General features: G+C 55.5%; 1 protein-coding gene across 1 annotated transcript in view; it reads left to right on the forward strand.

Annotated features, from left to right (window-relative positions):
- Positions 1-14,658, forward strand: part of RIMBP2 (RIMS binding protein 2) — a 93,820-nt gene that overhangs the window by 49,010 nt on the left and 30,152 nt on the right. Inside the window, exons 8-10 of the mRNA XM_077761720.1 lie at positions 2,304-2,413; positions 4,769-5,581; positions 14,271-14,422. Coding sequence (XP_077617846.1) covers positions 2,304-2,413; positions 4,769-5,581; positions 14,271-14,422 — 1,075 coding nt within the window. The remainder of the gene's footprint in view (positions 1-2,303; positions 2,414-4,768; positions 5,582-14,270; positions 14,423-14,658) is intronic.

Genomic DNA, 14,658 nt, shown 5'->3' on the forward strand with positions numbered 1-14,658 from the left:
CCCCTGTCTCCCCTGCCAGCCCTGCCACCCCAGCCTCCCCTGCCTCCCCTGCCGCCCCAGCCTCCCCTGCCGCCCCAGCCTCCCCTGCCGTCCCAGCCTCCTCTGCTGCACACCGTGTGCTGGGCCCGTGTTCCCTCCTCTTCCAGGAGAGGCAAGGGCTTGTTCCGAGGACAGGTCCCAAGAGCCCGTGTGCCCCGCAGACGGATTCCGTAGCCCGCGGGAAATCAGGCAGAGAAGGTGGGCTGAGCGACTGATTTCTGTCCGCCACTGCCGTCACCGGGCACAGCTCAAGTGCACGACGTGCCCCCTTCTGTTCCGTTCTGTGTTGTTGCCCCTGATGTTTCCCTGTGCTGGGCGTGTGACTGTCCCCACCGCCCTGCCGGGGACGCCCACACCACATGAGACCGAATAGCGCAGAGAACTCCGCAGAGCCGAGCTCTCGGAGCACCTCGCGCCCCCGCTGCAGTGCTTCTGAAGGTAAAGGCAGGAGTTTGGGGGTCCCCTAGGGCCAACCACGGACACTGTTCAACAAACCTCCGAGAGGTTTCCCCAAACCTAAAAGAAGAGCATACCTGCTTGAGGCCCTCCCCAGTGGCTGGCGTATCCCCCCTCCCGGGACAGTCACCCACGGTCGGTCCGCCTCTGTCCCCACATGTCCTGCCTGCTCCCAGCCTCCGCCCCAAACCCCCATCGCTCGGAGCAGACAGCTTCGTGGAGACAGAGCTCTGAGCTCGTGAATTCAGTGTGCGACGACGTCAGACGCCTCGGACCGACCGTTACCCCTTTCTCGGTGCGCCAGCCCCTGACCACGGAGCCGGCTCAGTACATGCGACCCCATCCGCTCATCCTGACCCGGAAAGCTTTCGGCGTACCAACCAAAGCCCGTCTCCATCATCTCTCAGGTCACTCCGTGATCCAGTGTCCTCAGCCCGCCTCCCAGCTGCCAGCCCCCCCTCCACAGGGCGCCCCAAGGGTCTCCCTACAAAGTGCGGGCTGGTCACGTCACTCCTACCTTAAAGCCTGATAACCTCCCAGGTCCGGAGACCAAATCCACCCCCACAGGGACCCTGCCCACCCCTATCCCTCGACGCTCCGCTTTGAGCACCCTCCTCCAGCCAGGCTGACTCTCCGCGCCCCAGAGGCACCCTGCTTCCTGCCTCTGGACCTTTGCACACACCATTCCCTCTGCCAGGAACCATTTCCCCCCTTCGTCCACCCACTGGGCTTTCACATTAAACATCCATCTGTGTCTCTTCCTTATGCAGGTGCCCCTGGCAATTCCTGACTTAGTAAAACCATCAGACTCTTGTGTAACTTTCCTAGACCCTGGACTTGGATGGTGAGGGGCATAGTGACTTGGGGGCATTAAACCACATAGGATGGGGGTCAGGAGACCTTGATTCTGCCCCCCCACCCCCACCCTGTGCTACTTTGAGCTCGTGAGTTTGGGCGCATGCCCCTTACGTCGCTTTGTGATTCAAGTTGGGAGAAATAATACCTTCTCTGCTCCCCTTGCTGAGATAGAACGGTCATCTCGTAGACTGTACACGGAAGTACTGGGGAGCTTCCTGGGGCTGTTGGTGTCGGAGTCGCTATAGCGTCATTGTCATACTTTACTGTTCACGCCTGTCATCTCTGATTACCCCCAATGCCATTTTAATTTTTTTATTGAAACCTTTTCAGTTATTTTAAACTAATTAAAAAAAACCCAGATTCATTTAGTGTATATTTTGTTTGCAAATTGGGCACGATTGCAGCAAATGTCATGTTTATGAGGATATTTGATGCAATAGTGATGATATCAACCACAGGTTCAAAGCCACATCAGCGCCCAGTTAGGGTGTTGGTTAAGTGAGGTATGTCAGTCTGTTCGGCGAAATTTTCCACATCCATTAAATGCGACCATGAAAGAATATTTCATGAGGTAGAGGGAGGGTCACACGTACTGGACCATGTAAAGAGTAAGCAGATTCCTACAAAGTAAGTGTCCTGGGGCTCCGCCTTTGTGGAGTAACACGTATGGGAAGGCTGCAGGGTTCATTACCTTCTTTGCTTGGTGATTTGAAAACTCATGGCAGACGTGACAGATGTGGACAGAAATCAGGACTGTGAGTGGCTCGCCCGGCCCTGGGACTCAGGATGCCCACCTCGGGTTCAGAATTATCTTTTTGTTCTTAGTCTGTGCAAGGGAGTGGGTGGGCGTTGCTGGCATGTTCGGTGTGCACGCGGCTGGCGCGGGTGTGTGAGCGGTCGCCGGCCCTCCGCGCCTGGCATCTACCCCATGAGTACCCTTCTTCCCGCAGTTACAACCCCTTCGATGGGCCGAATGAGAACCCGGAAGCTGAGCTGCCCCTCACGGCGGGGAAGTACCTCTATGTGTACGGGGACATGGACGAAGATGGCTTCTACGAAGGTCTGTTAGGGCTCCGGGGCTGCTCCATGTGCCTGACTAATGTCCCTGCCAGACGGGCCAGGCCCCCAGTGACCCCTGCCCTCCCCGGCCCTCTGCCCTGACCCTCCACTCCCCCTCGTCAGCTCCCCCCTTTCTGATGACTGACAGGGGCGCCCTGATCCTGCAGACCTGAGACACAGAGGTTGCCAGTGTCATTCCCTGCAGAGCTCACTGGGTGGCTGTGTGGACACACCAGGCTGACGGACCCTGCTGTTCCCAGGGGCGATCTCTTGCCTCTTCCTTCTTGCTGCCCCAGCACCCCTGGGACCCTGGCCGACCTCCTTCCCAGCAGGGCGTGTGACCCTGCCTGGCTCAGGGCAGTCCCACCAGCCTCCGGGCTCTCTTGCTGCCTGGCCACATGCAGCCGGACCCCTCCCTTCATGGTACTGCCCAGCCCAGTCTGAAATCGGGAAACGGGAACTCCTCCCTCCCTCCAGAATGGCTAACTTTCCATCCCCTTCGTAACCCAAGTGTGAATGGGACACAGCCAGTGGCCATGCGAGCTGAGGCTCCTCAGTCCCCAGCCGCTCAGTCGCCCTGTGGGAACGGAAGGGTCTTGGTCTCTCCCGACTGCTCTCTTCCTTGAGCTGGAGGGCCGCTTCTTGCTAAATGAGCGGGCTCCTCTCTCAGCCTCGTGCAGTGTTCCCAGCGCTGATGGAAGCAGTTGGCTCTCGAGCCGGTGTTGGCTGGACGTGAGGTTGGATTGCCTCTGGGTTTTTTTTTAACATTTATGTTTGAGAGTGAGTGGGGGAGGGGTAGAGTGAGGGGGAACAGGATCCAAAGCCAGCTCTGTGCTGACAACAAAGAGCCCGGCGTGGGGCTCAAACTCTTGACCTGTGAGTTCATGACCTGAGCCAAAGTCATTTGCTCAAACGACTGAGCCCCCCCAGGTGCCCCGCGGGTTCCCTCTGTCGACGCTGCTGAACGGCAGCCCAGCCACGGGCTGTGCCAGGCACATGGTAGTGGAAGCGTGGGCCGTCCACCTGGGAAATCCAGCACGGCTGGTGACGGCCCAGCCTGAGCTCTCCGCACACGCTCATGACACCATCACTGGTTCTCACACCTGTAGAAACAGGCGCCTGAGGCGGCCGCCAGAAAACCCTTGTCAGAAATCTCTAGAATATTTCCGGCAGGTATCCTGCCCACATCAGCTTTCCGGAGGCCTGATGCAAACGCAGCTGCGAAGCTCAGGGCCTTCCCTTCTCTCCGTGCCTTCCTCCGTGTAGGCGGGAGTGAATCCCCGGCTCCGGGGCAGCCTTGGGTAACTGAGGCACAGGGTGGTTAGGACACCTTGTGAGTGTGGTCACCACTGTCAGTGTCACGTGAGCACTGCCCCCTGTGAGAGCTCCCGGGAGGCGACAGCTGACCGCCTCAGGACCCACACCGCACGTAGGGCCGGCTGCAGGTCCGAGGCCCCTTCACTCGGGGAGAATCTGGGGCCATTGCACACTCACGTGCCCTCCTCAGGGTCCAGCACATGTCTCCCGAGGCGAGGGCTACTGTGAGCAAGCACCTCCCAGCCTCCCGGGGGCTGGACCTCCAGCCCCACCCTGCCGCCTACCGCGGGTGCTGCGAGGTGACCCAAACCGCGTCGTCGCTGGGGCTCCTCAAAACACGTCTCAGGCTTCAGGCCTCAGTGCGAACGGGTTTTGGACCCAACTGAAAACAGCGTTTCACAGAATAAGAGGAGGTCCTCCCTGCAGCCGCCCACGGTGGCCCCAGGAGCTGGTGTGATGGAGTCTTTTGCCACTCACACTGCAGGTGGCCTGGCACCATGTGGATGGTGTGTGTGTCTCGGCACGCGGGCAGGCTGGCAGCTCCTTAGGACGCACGCAGCGTGCTTTCCAGGGGGCAGGTCACTTTCCAGTTCCCACTCCTCCAGCCACACCCTCAAAAACAATAGTAAGCTGCGTATTTCCTTAATCTCCCGAGCCCTCACCTCAGGCACGTTTGTTCGTCCCTCTAGCAGACATTTGTGGGGCACGTCCTGTGAGCCGGGCGTCACGCTAGGGCTGTTCAGCGTGAGGAACAGAAAGGTCCCTGCCCTCACGGGGTGTCGGCGTCCACACGCAGCTGACTGGACCGGCCGTGTCGCGTTGCACCAGGCAGGGGCCACAGCGCCTGATGGATCTGCGGGTGGTGGGTGGCAGGCGGTGTGAGCAAGGTCCCGGGGACGGGTCGTTTGAGCAGGTCTCCGTGACGGCCTGTGGAATCCCGCTGGGGTCCCGTTGCGGCCAGGGCCGTGCAGACACGGCAGGACCTCGGGGCCCTGATGCGACGGTCGGTTGGGTGATCTCGCTGCCTTCGTGCCCACAGGTGAGCTCCTGGACGGGCAGAGGGGTTTGGTGCCCTCCAACTTTGTGGATTTTGTCCAGGACAACGAGGCGCGGCTGGCAAGTACGCTGGGGAGCGAACAGGACCAGAATCTCATCGACCATTCCAGCGTCGGCCTGGAGGCGGAGAACATTCTGGACCTCCACGCCCCCCCTCACATAGACGCCGGCGTCACAGACGATGGTGCGGAGACGCTGGGCGTGAACGTCGACGAAATCGGAGAAGACATCGTGCCTTACCCTAGAAAAATCACCCTCATCAAACAACTCGCCAGAAGTGTCATTGTGGCCTGGGAGCCGCCGGCGGTGCCGCCGGGCTGGGGGGCCGTGAGCAGCTACAACGTGCTGGTGGACCGGGAGACCCGCGTGAGCCTCACGCTGGGGGGCAGAACCAAGGCCCTCATCGAGAAGCTGGACACGGCGGCCTGCACCTACCGCATCTCCGTGCAGTGCGCCACCAGCCGAGGCACCTCGGACGAGCTGCGGTGCACGCTGCTGGTGGGCAAGGACGTGGCGGTGGCCCCCTCCCAGCTGCGGGTGGACAACATCACCCAGATCTCTGCCCAGCTCTCCTGGCTGCCCACCAACAGCAACTACAGCCACGTCATCTTCCTCAACGAGGAGGAGCTCGACGTCGTCAGGGCCGCCAGGTACAAGTACCAGTTCTTGAACCTCAGGCCCAACATGGCCTACAAGGTGAGGGTCCTGGCCAGGCCCCACCAGATGCCGTGGCAGCTGCCCCTGGAGCAACGGGAGAAGAAGGAGGCCTTCGTGGAATTCTCCACGTTGCCCGCAGGTGAGCCCCGTCCTCCTGGGGGCCCCCCGAGGGGAGGGAGAGGGGGTGGGGGGGAGACTGCACCCAGCCAGCACCGTCCTGGAAAATCCTGCATCAGCAGGAAGCACAGAGTGTGTGCGTGTGTGCACATGTGCACGTGTGTGTACGTATGTGTATGTGTGTTGTGCACGTGTGAGTGTATATGTGCACACACGTGCATGTGTGCATTCATGTGTGGGTTCATGTGGATGTGTGCATGTGCATACACATGTGTTTGTGTGCATGTGCCCACGACTGTGGGCATGTGCGTGCAGTGTGTGCGTGTGTACGTGTGGGTACGTGTACGTGCACACACGTACACGTGAGTGTGCACACGTTTGCGCACACACACATGTGCACACACGTGTTCCTTGAATGCGCACACGTGTGCGCTCATGTGTGTACATATATGTGCAGGTGTGCACTGTGTGGGTGCGCACGCATGTGCGTGCACGTGAGTGTGTGTGTGAATGAGCATGCATGTGCGTGAGAGAGAGTGAGAGAGAGAGGGAGAGAGAGAGACTACTTGGAGCTTGGGTAGGGACTATGTCTTTGAGACGATTCCTTCTAACCCTGGCACCTGCGAGAGGCCCACCCCAGGAGGGACGGGAGGAGGCGAGGCCACCCTCGGGGACGGGAGACAACGTCTCCCCTGCGGCATCACCGCCACACGTGTGGGCTCGTCGAGTGCAAGAGTGAATGAAGTACCGCATTCCTTCAAAAACGGTTCTCTTCCTCTTCATTCTTCCTCTGGATGTAAACACACGGGGAGGGGTTTGGGTGGAAGATGTGAATTTCCATCGCAGACGCCCTTCTGGGTTCTCTGCCACAGCGGGAAAAGTGACGCTCCCCCTTCCCACACACCCAGGCAGCTGTGGGGGGATCGGGTGCACACGCACACCCACCGGGTCTGCTCGTCACCACCCCACCAGCGTCCCTGTGCTGCTAAGGGGAAACTACACCCCCCCCAACCTCCAGAAAGTTCTGTGCTGGTCTTCGTCGCGGGGCCCGTACAAGGCCGCCCTTCCGAGTAGGTCAGCTGTGTCCGGCTGGGAACCTGGGTACCAGAGGCAAGAGCGGCCTTCTCCTGGAGCCAAGGTCATTATTGCAAGAATGTTTGAGGGCGTAATGTGTCTCCTCTGGAGCCTCTTTTAGTCCCATGTCACTCGCGAGCTTCCCTGGAAATGCCCATCCCAGCAGCCCCAGGCCCTGCCCGACCTCGTTTGTCAGGAGTTGCACGATTCCTGTCTCCTCCCGGAGCACTGTCACCAGCTGCCTACAGTCGTGCGTCTCCCACAACACGGGCCTTTCAGGTCCCGATGGGTTTCCGCCTGTGCTGGGGTGCCCTCCGGCGTCTGCAGAGCCCGCGGTCAGCGAGCGCCCGGCCCCCTGGCAGGCGGGGCCGACACCGCCTGAAGTAGGGAGGCGCGTCTGAGTGGGGACGGACTTGCAGAGGGTCAGCACCTTTGTCCTCTGTGATGACCTGATTTCCTGTCTGGCCACCGGTGTCCGTCAGGAGCACTGGCATGGTGAGGACCCCTCTCTTCCCGGACGCCTGCTGTGCAGTTGTGGTCAGCGTGGGGGGCACAAGAAACAACACCGATGGGGCGCCTGGGTGGCTTAGTCGGTTAAGCGTCCGACTTTCGCTCAGGTCATGNCAAGAAACACCGAGCACAGGGCTCCGTGGGGGCTCAGGAGAGATAAGGGGCACGTGCATCGGCACCACCAAGACGGGCTTCTAGAGAAGCTCGTGGTGCGATGGAGAGGATGGGGTCCAGGCGGGGCTGTGAGCACAGCTCCCCACCACCCATGTCTTAGTCCGTAGCCTGAGGGCTTACACAGCAGACGCCGTGCCTCACAGCTCTGGAGGCTGATGTCCAAGACCAAGGCGCCGACAGTTTTGGGGTCTGGGGGTGAGGATGTGAGCACGTGAATTCTGGGGTAGGGGGCACAGCATTCGGTTCGCAGCAGACGTCTCCGTCGCCTGAGCAGAAGGAGTCGTGTTCTGAGCGTGGTGAGTGCAGTGAGTGGAAGGTGTGGGCGGAGCTTGCCCTGTGTGGGAGGAAAGGGCTGCTGCTAGACCAGACCCTCTGACTCGCGTCAGGTCTGCCCTGTACGAAAGACCCGGACTTGACGGACGTGAGCGCCACTCCCGCTGGTCTGCATCTCTGGGCCTGTGTGTGGGGAGCTGGGCTGGGGACGGCTGGACAGCAGCCGCGCGGTCTCCATCACCCACAAACCCCTCCATGTGGCTTCACTGTATGTAGAAGTGAGCACTGAGAAAATCCCAGACCGGTTTCCACTCCTGACCGTTGCGCTTAAGAATAATGAGGTCTGGGGCGCCTGGGTGGCTTAGTTGGTTAAGCGTCCGACTTTCACTTAGGTCATGATCTCACGGTTCGTGGGTTCGTGCCCCGCGTCGGGCTCTGTACTGACTGCCAGCTCAGAGCCTGGAGCCTGTTTCAGTCTGTGACCCTCTCTCTCTGACCCTCCCCTGCTCACGCTGTCTCTCTCTCTCTCTCCTAGAAATAAATAAAACATTAAAAAAAAAAAAAGAATAAGGAGGTCTGATAGCTTAATCGGCTTCCCTCCTTGAGGCTGATCGAGGTGCCAGAGCCAGGTAGTCAAGGGAACACTGGTGACCCTGAACAAGTTAATGTGGTTTCCGAAGACTGGCATCAGCTCCTGGCTTCAACACAAGCCCTCAGAAAACTCTGGTCTGGAGAGAGTGACCCACTCAGCAGACAGGCTGGCACATCACGAATTCCAGAGTCCCTCCTTTCTGAGAAGCCACTCACACTCCAGGAGCCAGATCTTGTAGATCCTGAACAAGCCAGTACTGGATCTCCCAGGTGGGATCGCAGGGTCACAGAGCTGCATGTCTCAGGGGCAGTTACCAGCAGAGAGTGGGTGATGTGTGTGCTTTGGGACACCACCAGCCATGTGAATGATTTGGGGCAGGAAAAGTTTTCCGTGGTAGCCATTGTGGTACCTAAATTCTCAGTGTGGAATTTAAAGCTGTCATTCACAGGTGGATTTCAGATCAGAATTTAAGTTTACCTTTAGGGTTTGCAACACTGCACCCAGCATCTTCTCAGAAGGACTCTGGCAGCTGTGGGACCCAGAGGGGCCTAGACAAAGAAAGTGCGTCAGTCCTAGCTGGCAGCACCAGAATCCTGTGGCCCCTGCAGAGGCCAGGACTGCCCCCTGCAGGTGGCCAGACTTCCTCCCTCCAGCCTGGGCCAAGCGTTGCCCTGTGTGAACCCCACCCTCCCAGTGCCAGGTGAACTGCATACTGAGTGAGGGGAGAGGGGCTGACCTTTCTCCTGAGCCATCCTGTCCCCCTGCCTGCCGGGGCTGGCTTGGTACTTGCAGCCTCCAAGATAGAAGGCAGATCATGACCAGGAGCCTGCGTGCAAAGTTTTGGGACTGCAGGAAGGGCAAGCCACTTCTTAGACGGGCCACGAGAGACCTTTCAATAGAACTCGTAAAGATCCTCATATCCTTACTGGGTTTTGTCTGCTCAGTCTGTCCAGTCATTCAGAGTTACTGTGTGTATGTGTCTAATTTCTTTTTCAGTTTTCTCGTTTTTGCTTTATATATTGTGAAGCTCTGTTATTGGGCGTATACATATTTAAAATTGTTAGTTCTTCATGATGAGTTGACCCCTTTTTCATAATGAAATGTACCTCTTTGTCTCTGGTATTACTTCTTGTCTTGTAGTCTATTTTGTCTGATATTCATATGACTACCAGCTTTTTCATGCTTAGTGGTTTCATGTTTTTCTTTTTTTTTTTTTAAACTTTTTAAATTTTTTTTTAATGTTTTATTTATTTCTAGGAGAGAGAGAGAGAGAGAGCGAGAGAGAGCGAGCGTGAGCAGGGGAGGGTCAGAGAAAGAGGGAGTCACAGACTCTGAAACAGGCTCCAGGCTCTGAGCTGGCAGTCAGCACAGAGCCCGACGCGGGGCTCGAACCCACGAACCGTGAGATCATGACCTAAGCGAAAGTCGGACGCTTAACCGACTAAGCCACCCAGGCGCCCCTGGTTTCATGTTTTTCTAAACTTTCAAATTCTTTGTACTTTTACTTTTGGTATGTCTCTTGTGAAAGGTCTATAATTGGGTTTTGGCGTTATAACAATATGACAATTTCTGCCTTTTAATTGGAGTCTTTAGTTCCTTCACATTTAGTACAATGATTGATATGACTTTAAGTCTGCCATATTTTATTTTTCATGTGTCCTGCCTGGTTTTTTCCTTTATCTTTCCCTGTCCCCCCCTTTTTTTGCAGGGGGTGGGGATCAACTAAGGGTTTTTTTCCTATTCCATTTCCTCCTCTATTGACTTTTTTTTTTTTTTTTTGGTTATAACTCTTTACATTCTTGTTTTAGAGATTGCTGTAGGGAGTAACATATGCATATTTAGCTTACTGAAAATTAACTTACATTAATAACATAGCTTATTTATCAGGAAAGAGTAGTACCAGTGTATAATTCCATTTATGCTCTTTCATTTTTACTATTGTTTTTATATATTTTATCTTTTATGTTAAAAATCCCTCAGTACATTGTTATTGTTATTATTTTTGCTTTAATTAATTGCCTTTGGAGAATTTGACAAAAATAGTCTTTTATATTTCCCACTATGTGTACAATTTCCACCATTTTTCATCCTTTTTTGTAGGTCCGTATTTCCTTTTATGATTTCCTTTTAGCCCTGAACAATTTCTGTTAGCATCTCTTGCAATATTCTTTTGCTTATCTAAAAAAACCCCTCATTATTCCACATTTAGATATTTTTTCTCTGGATGTAGAATTCTAGACTGTTGTATTTTTTATTTCAGGACTTTGCCAATGTCATTCCTTTTCTCTTGGCCTTCCCTATTTCTACAGGGAGTCAGCTGAATTTTCTGTTGTCCCATTCATTCCCTGACTGCTTTTAAGATTTTTCTTTGTCTTTTTTGAAATTTACTGATACATGAGTCAAATTGCTTGCTAATGTCATACAGATTTATGAACTCCTGTTAATTTTTTAAATCATTTTCCTCATTGTGTTTCAGTTAGGATAATTTATATTATAATATCTTCAAGTTTATTAGGTCTGTCTGTTGCAGTGTCCAATCTGCTGTTAAGACCATTAAATGAAATTTTTACTTTGGCCACTGGAGTTTTCAGTTCTAGGATTTTCATCTGGTTCTTTTTTAATTTTAATTTTCTTATCACTCTGGGAACTCCCATCTCTTGGCCTTGGCTGATCCCATTCATCTTTCCCTATACGCTCTTTAATCTATTTGTAATAAGTGTTTTAAAGTCTTGGCTAATTCTAACACCTGAGTCACCTATGGGCCTCCTTCTACTATTTTTTCTCTTGATCGCATATTATGTGTGCTCATTTCTTTCTGCATCTGGTGACTTTCATTGGGCGTTGGACAGTGTAGATTATACACTGTTGGGACTCTGAATTCTGGTACCTTTCTCAGTAACAGCTGTAACACCTCTGGAAGGTGTTGAGGTTTATCCTTGCAGTTATATTACTTGCGACCTATCTAGATCTTGTATATGCTTGTTTTAGCTTTGTTTGGGTGAATGTGTTTCATTTTTGCCTTTAGAATGCAGCCCTTCGTCCTGCTGTATGATCCCAACTTCCATGATTTGGACCTTCCATTTCTGCGGTGGAAAGAAAGCTCAGGCTCCTCTAACTTGGAAAGACTTGAGCTCCAAATTCTTCTTCTTAGCACTAGGCTGCTCTCAGGATCAACCCTGAACTCTTCAGCTGTCTAGCTGTTTACTTCCCTTTATGTTGCTCAGATCCTGGCCTGCCCTGCAGAGGCATGATTTAGGAGTCACCGAGTAAATGATTTGAGGGGAATGAGGACACAGAGGTTAGGGGTCTTCTTGCATTGGATCTTCACTTTCTGGGATTCCTCTTCTCAGTTTCCATCATCTCTGCCAGCACTGAATGCCGACTTCTAATTTCACGATCCAGCAAGAACGCCACTTTCTGCTTGGACTCTCTCTCTCATACCAGCTAGCTGGGCAGTGTTCTAGGGGAGAATGAAAAAGAGTCTGGTTCAGTGTAGGATTTGCTGTGTGTTTCCCATCTTAAAAGGTGCACACCACACAGTGTCCGCTTTCTCTCTACCCCACAGTGTAGGATGAACCACACTGGGCACGTTCATGGGGGGCACTTTGAAATGGGTTGAGATTCTTCTCTCCACCATGAGGCACGGGCTGCTTTCCTCGTTGCTGGGTGTTCTTTGCAAGGGAAGGAGGGTGATCGGGCTCTGACAAGAACCACTGATTCCTTTCATCTTGTGAGCGCAACCAGGCCACGAGGACAGTGTCGAGTAGGGGAAGTGGTGTCCCGCAGTGTCTCCCAGAGCCCTGGCAGTGACTCAGCTCTTGAGTGGATGAGAGCCGCCACGACCTGTCCCATGCTCTGTGGGGTGAGTCCGCCATGGTGACCAGTCACCGGTAAGGGAGACAGGTGGCACTCACGGTTGATGCAATTAGCAGTGCTTAAGAAGGAACAGCCCCCCTTGGCGACTGAGAACAGACTCATCCTCGCTAAATCCCCAGAGTCTGGGCAGGCACATCCGACTGCCGGCAGCCACTGAAACAAGTGATTCCCACCAAAAGGCTTGTTCCCTCCGGAATGGTCTTCCCCTTCTGATACAGAAGGTGCGGATTTCAGTGTCTTTTATCGGAGGGCGAGGAGTCTGGTGCCCTCGGGGTCAAGTTGAAACAAATAATAATATAGATGGCACTTACCCTGAGCCTGTGCGCTACTGTAAGCACTTCACATACATCTTAGTTCCCTTCATCACTCAGCTAGGTGAGCTTGGCTGTACTGGTTATTGACTGGATGTTAGAAACTGCGATTTCTCAGAGGCTCACTTGTGATTTGATCTGATGCAGATATTCCTGATGGGCAGCTCTCTTCCAGTGGTGACCTAGGGACCCAGGCACGTCCATCTCATGGCCTTACCATGTCCATTGTGTTGCTCCTAAGGTTGTCCCCAGGGGCCGTCTCCTTCTCAGACAACCAGAAAGAGCAAGACCCTGAAGGTTCAGCTGGGGAACCCTTGGTGGGCTAGACTTCCGTGGCGGAAGTCTGTCACGTGGCCGCGGCTTACGGAGGGGGAAGTTGGGAAACTGAGTATGACTGAGCAGGAGCAAAATAGTAACATGATGACGATGTTCTAGTGAGTCCAGAGCCAGTGTTGCTGAGAGGTGCCATCTTGTGTCTGTGTTAGAGGCAAGGTGACTAAAGACAGGAAGGCTAGGCACTTGTCCAAGGCCCCAGGCCAGTAATGGGCGGATGTGGGACTTGAACCTGGGCGGGTAGGCTCCAGTGTCCTGGTCTGTACTCTGTCCTGCCTCTGGTTTGTTTGCGCTTCTAGGAAGAGGCAATGAGCCATCTTGGTTATAAAGCAGAAGGTGTGGTACCCAGGAGTAGCCAGGTCCGTGCCGAGCGCTGAGGGGATGAGGGAGCACCTGCTCTTGGCGTCAGACCCTAAGCACACCTTCCTCTGGCAACGGGTCATGTGAAAGTGAGCTCTCCAGGTAGATTTCCCTCCTGAGCCAGGCTGTGAAGACATCGCGAAGGCCTTTCGCATAGCAGGTCATTAAGAGTGGGGTTGTATCTACCTTTGCAAATGGGCTGTGGGCAGGTGTGGGTGTGAATCCTGCTTCCCACACTTAATAGCTGAGTGACTTCCCTGGAATCTTGACTTCCTCATGTGCAGAGTGGGGGCGTGCGGCGATCACAGGCCTGGGTGAGGGCGCTGTGGCGTAAAGCACACAGCAAGTGGAAGAGTTTGCGGCTCACAGAGGGGCCTCGCTGGGCAGCTGCTGCCTCCCACCCAGAAATTCGTGCCTTGGGGGGACTGTGGCATGGAGAGCCTTCCTCCTGGAAGTTAGAAATCCATTCCTTTCCGGATGAAATGCTGTGTACGTTCAAATGGGAAAATGTGTGTGGTCGGGGGTTTGCAGCAGACCTTGAGGAAAGGAGGCCCCCCCCCCGGGGACAGGCAGCGCTGGCAATCCCGTCATCACAGGGAGCCTCCAGAATGACCAGGGACACGCCCACTGCCTCCGTATGGCTCGAACTGGCTGCTCAAGACCTAGCCGGCACCTCCAGACTGGCCGTGGCACAGCAGGACGGGTTAGCCGGTGCGCCAGCTGCACGGCTGGGTCCTCAGGCTCAGATGGCGTCCTCACACCCGGCTCTCCTAACTCAGCTTTGTCCCCTCCCAGGGTGTGGCAAGATGAGTGACACGTGGTCCAAGCCTACATTCTGTCTAGTCTGATGGGCAGGGAGAGGAAGGAAGGGGGGAAGCAGAGGGGAAGGGAGAGAGGGAGGGATCTCTTTCCTCTTCCAAATGCAGCATCTCCTTAGCGTGTCCTGAGCCAAGCCCACGGCTGGGTAATTGCGTCCACCCGGTGGATGGGACCGGGGCGCAGGTGGCCCCAGAGGGTGGACCCGTGCCCAGGTGAGCGGTGCCGCGGTGCATGCTGGGAGCCTCCGCCCTCCCGCGGCTCTGCCTCCTGCCCTGGCAACTTGACCCAGCGCTCTCCTTCCAGGTGAGAGCAGTGGGCGTAGCCGCCGCTCACCTGCCAGAGGGCCCCAGAGGGCTGTGCCCTGAAAGCGCTGCCTTCTGTGCCCCCAGGCCCTCCGGCGCCTCCCCAAGATGTCACCGTCCACGCTGGGGCCACCCCAGCCACCGTCCATGTGTCCTGGAAGCCGCCCGCCCTCACGACTGCCGGGCTCTCCAACGGGGCGAACGTGACTGGCTACGGCGTGTACGCAAAAGGGCAGAGGGTGAGTTCTGGCTGGGCCGCCTGTGGGGAGGGGGCTGCCTGCACCTGCTCCTGGAGGGGTGCGTACTGGGGGCACCCCCTTGTCTCTCTCCTCCACCCCCAGGACCACCAGCACTTCCTAGACAGCACCTAGAGCCGTGCCCACAGCCCCCCGCCTACCACCCGCAGCCCCTTCTCTCCTTCCCCCTGCCAGGATTCACTCTGCCCTCCTCCCACAATGCCTGCCCTGCCCTGGGC

The sequence above is a fragment of the Crocuta crocuta genome, unplaced genomic scaffold, assembly GCF_008692635.1.
Source record: "Crocuta crocuta isolate KB4526 unplaced genomic scaffold, BGI_CrCroc_1.0 scaffold862, whole genome shotgun sequence".
Classification (NCBI taxonomy): Eukaryota; Metazoa; Chordata; class Mammalia; order Carnivora; family Hyaenidae; genus Crocuta; species Crocuta crocuta.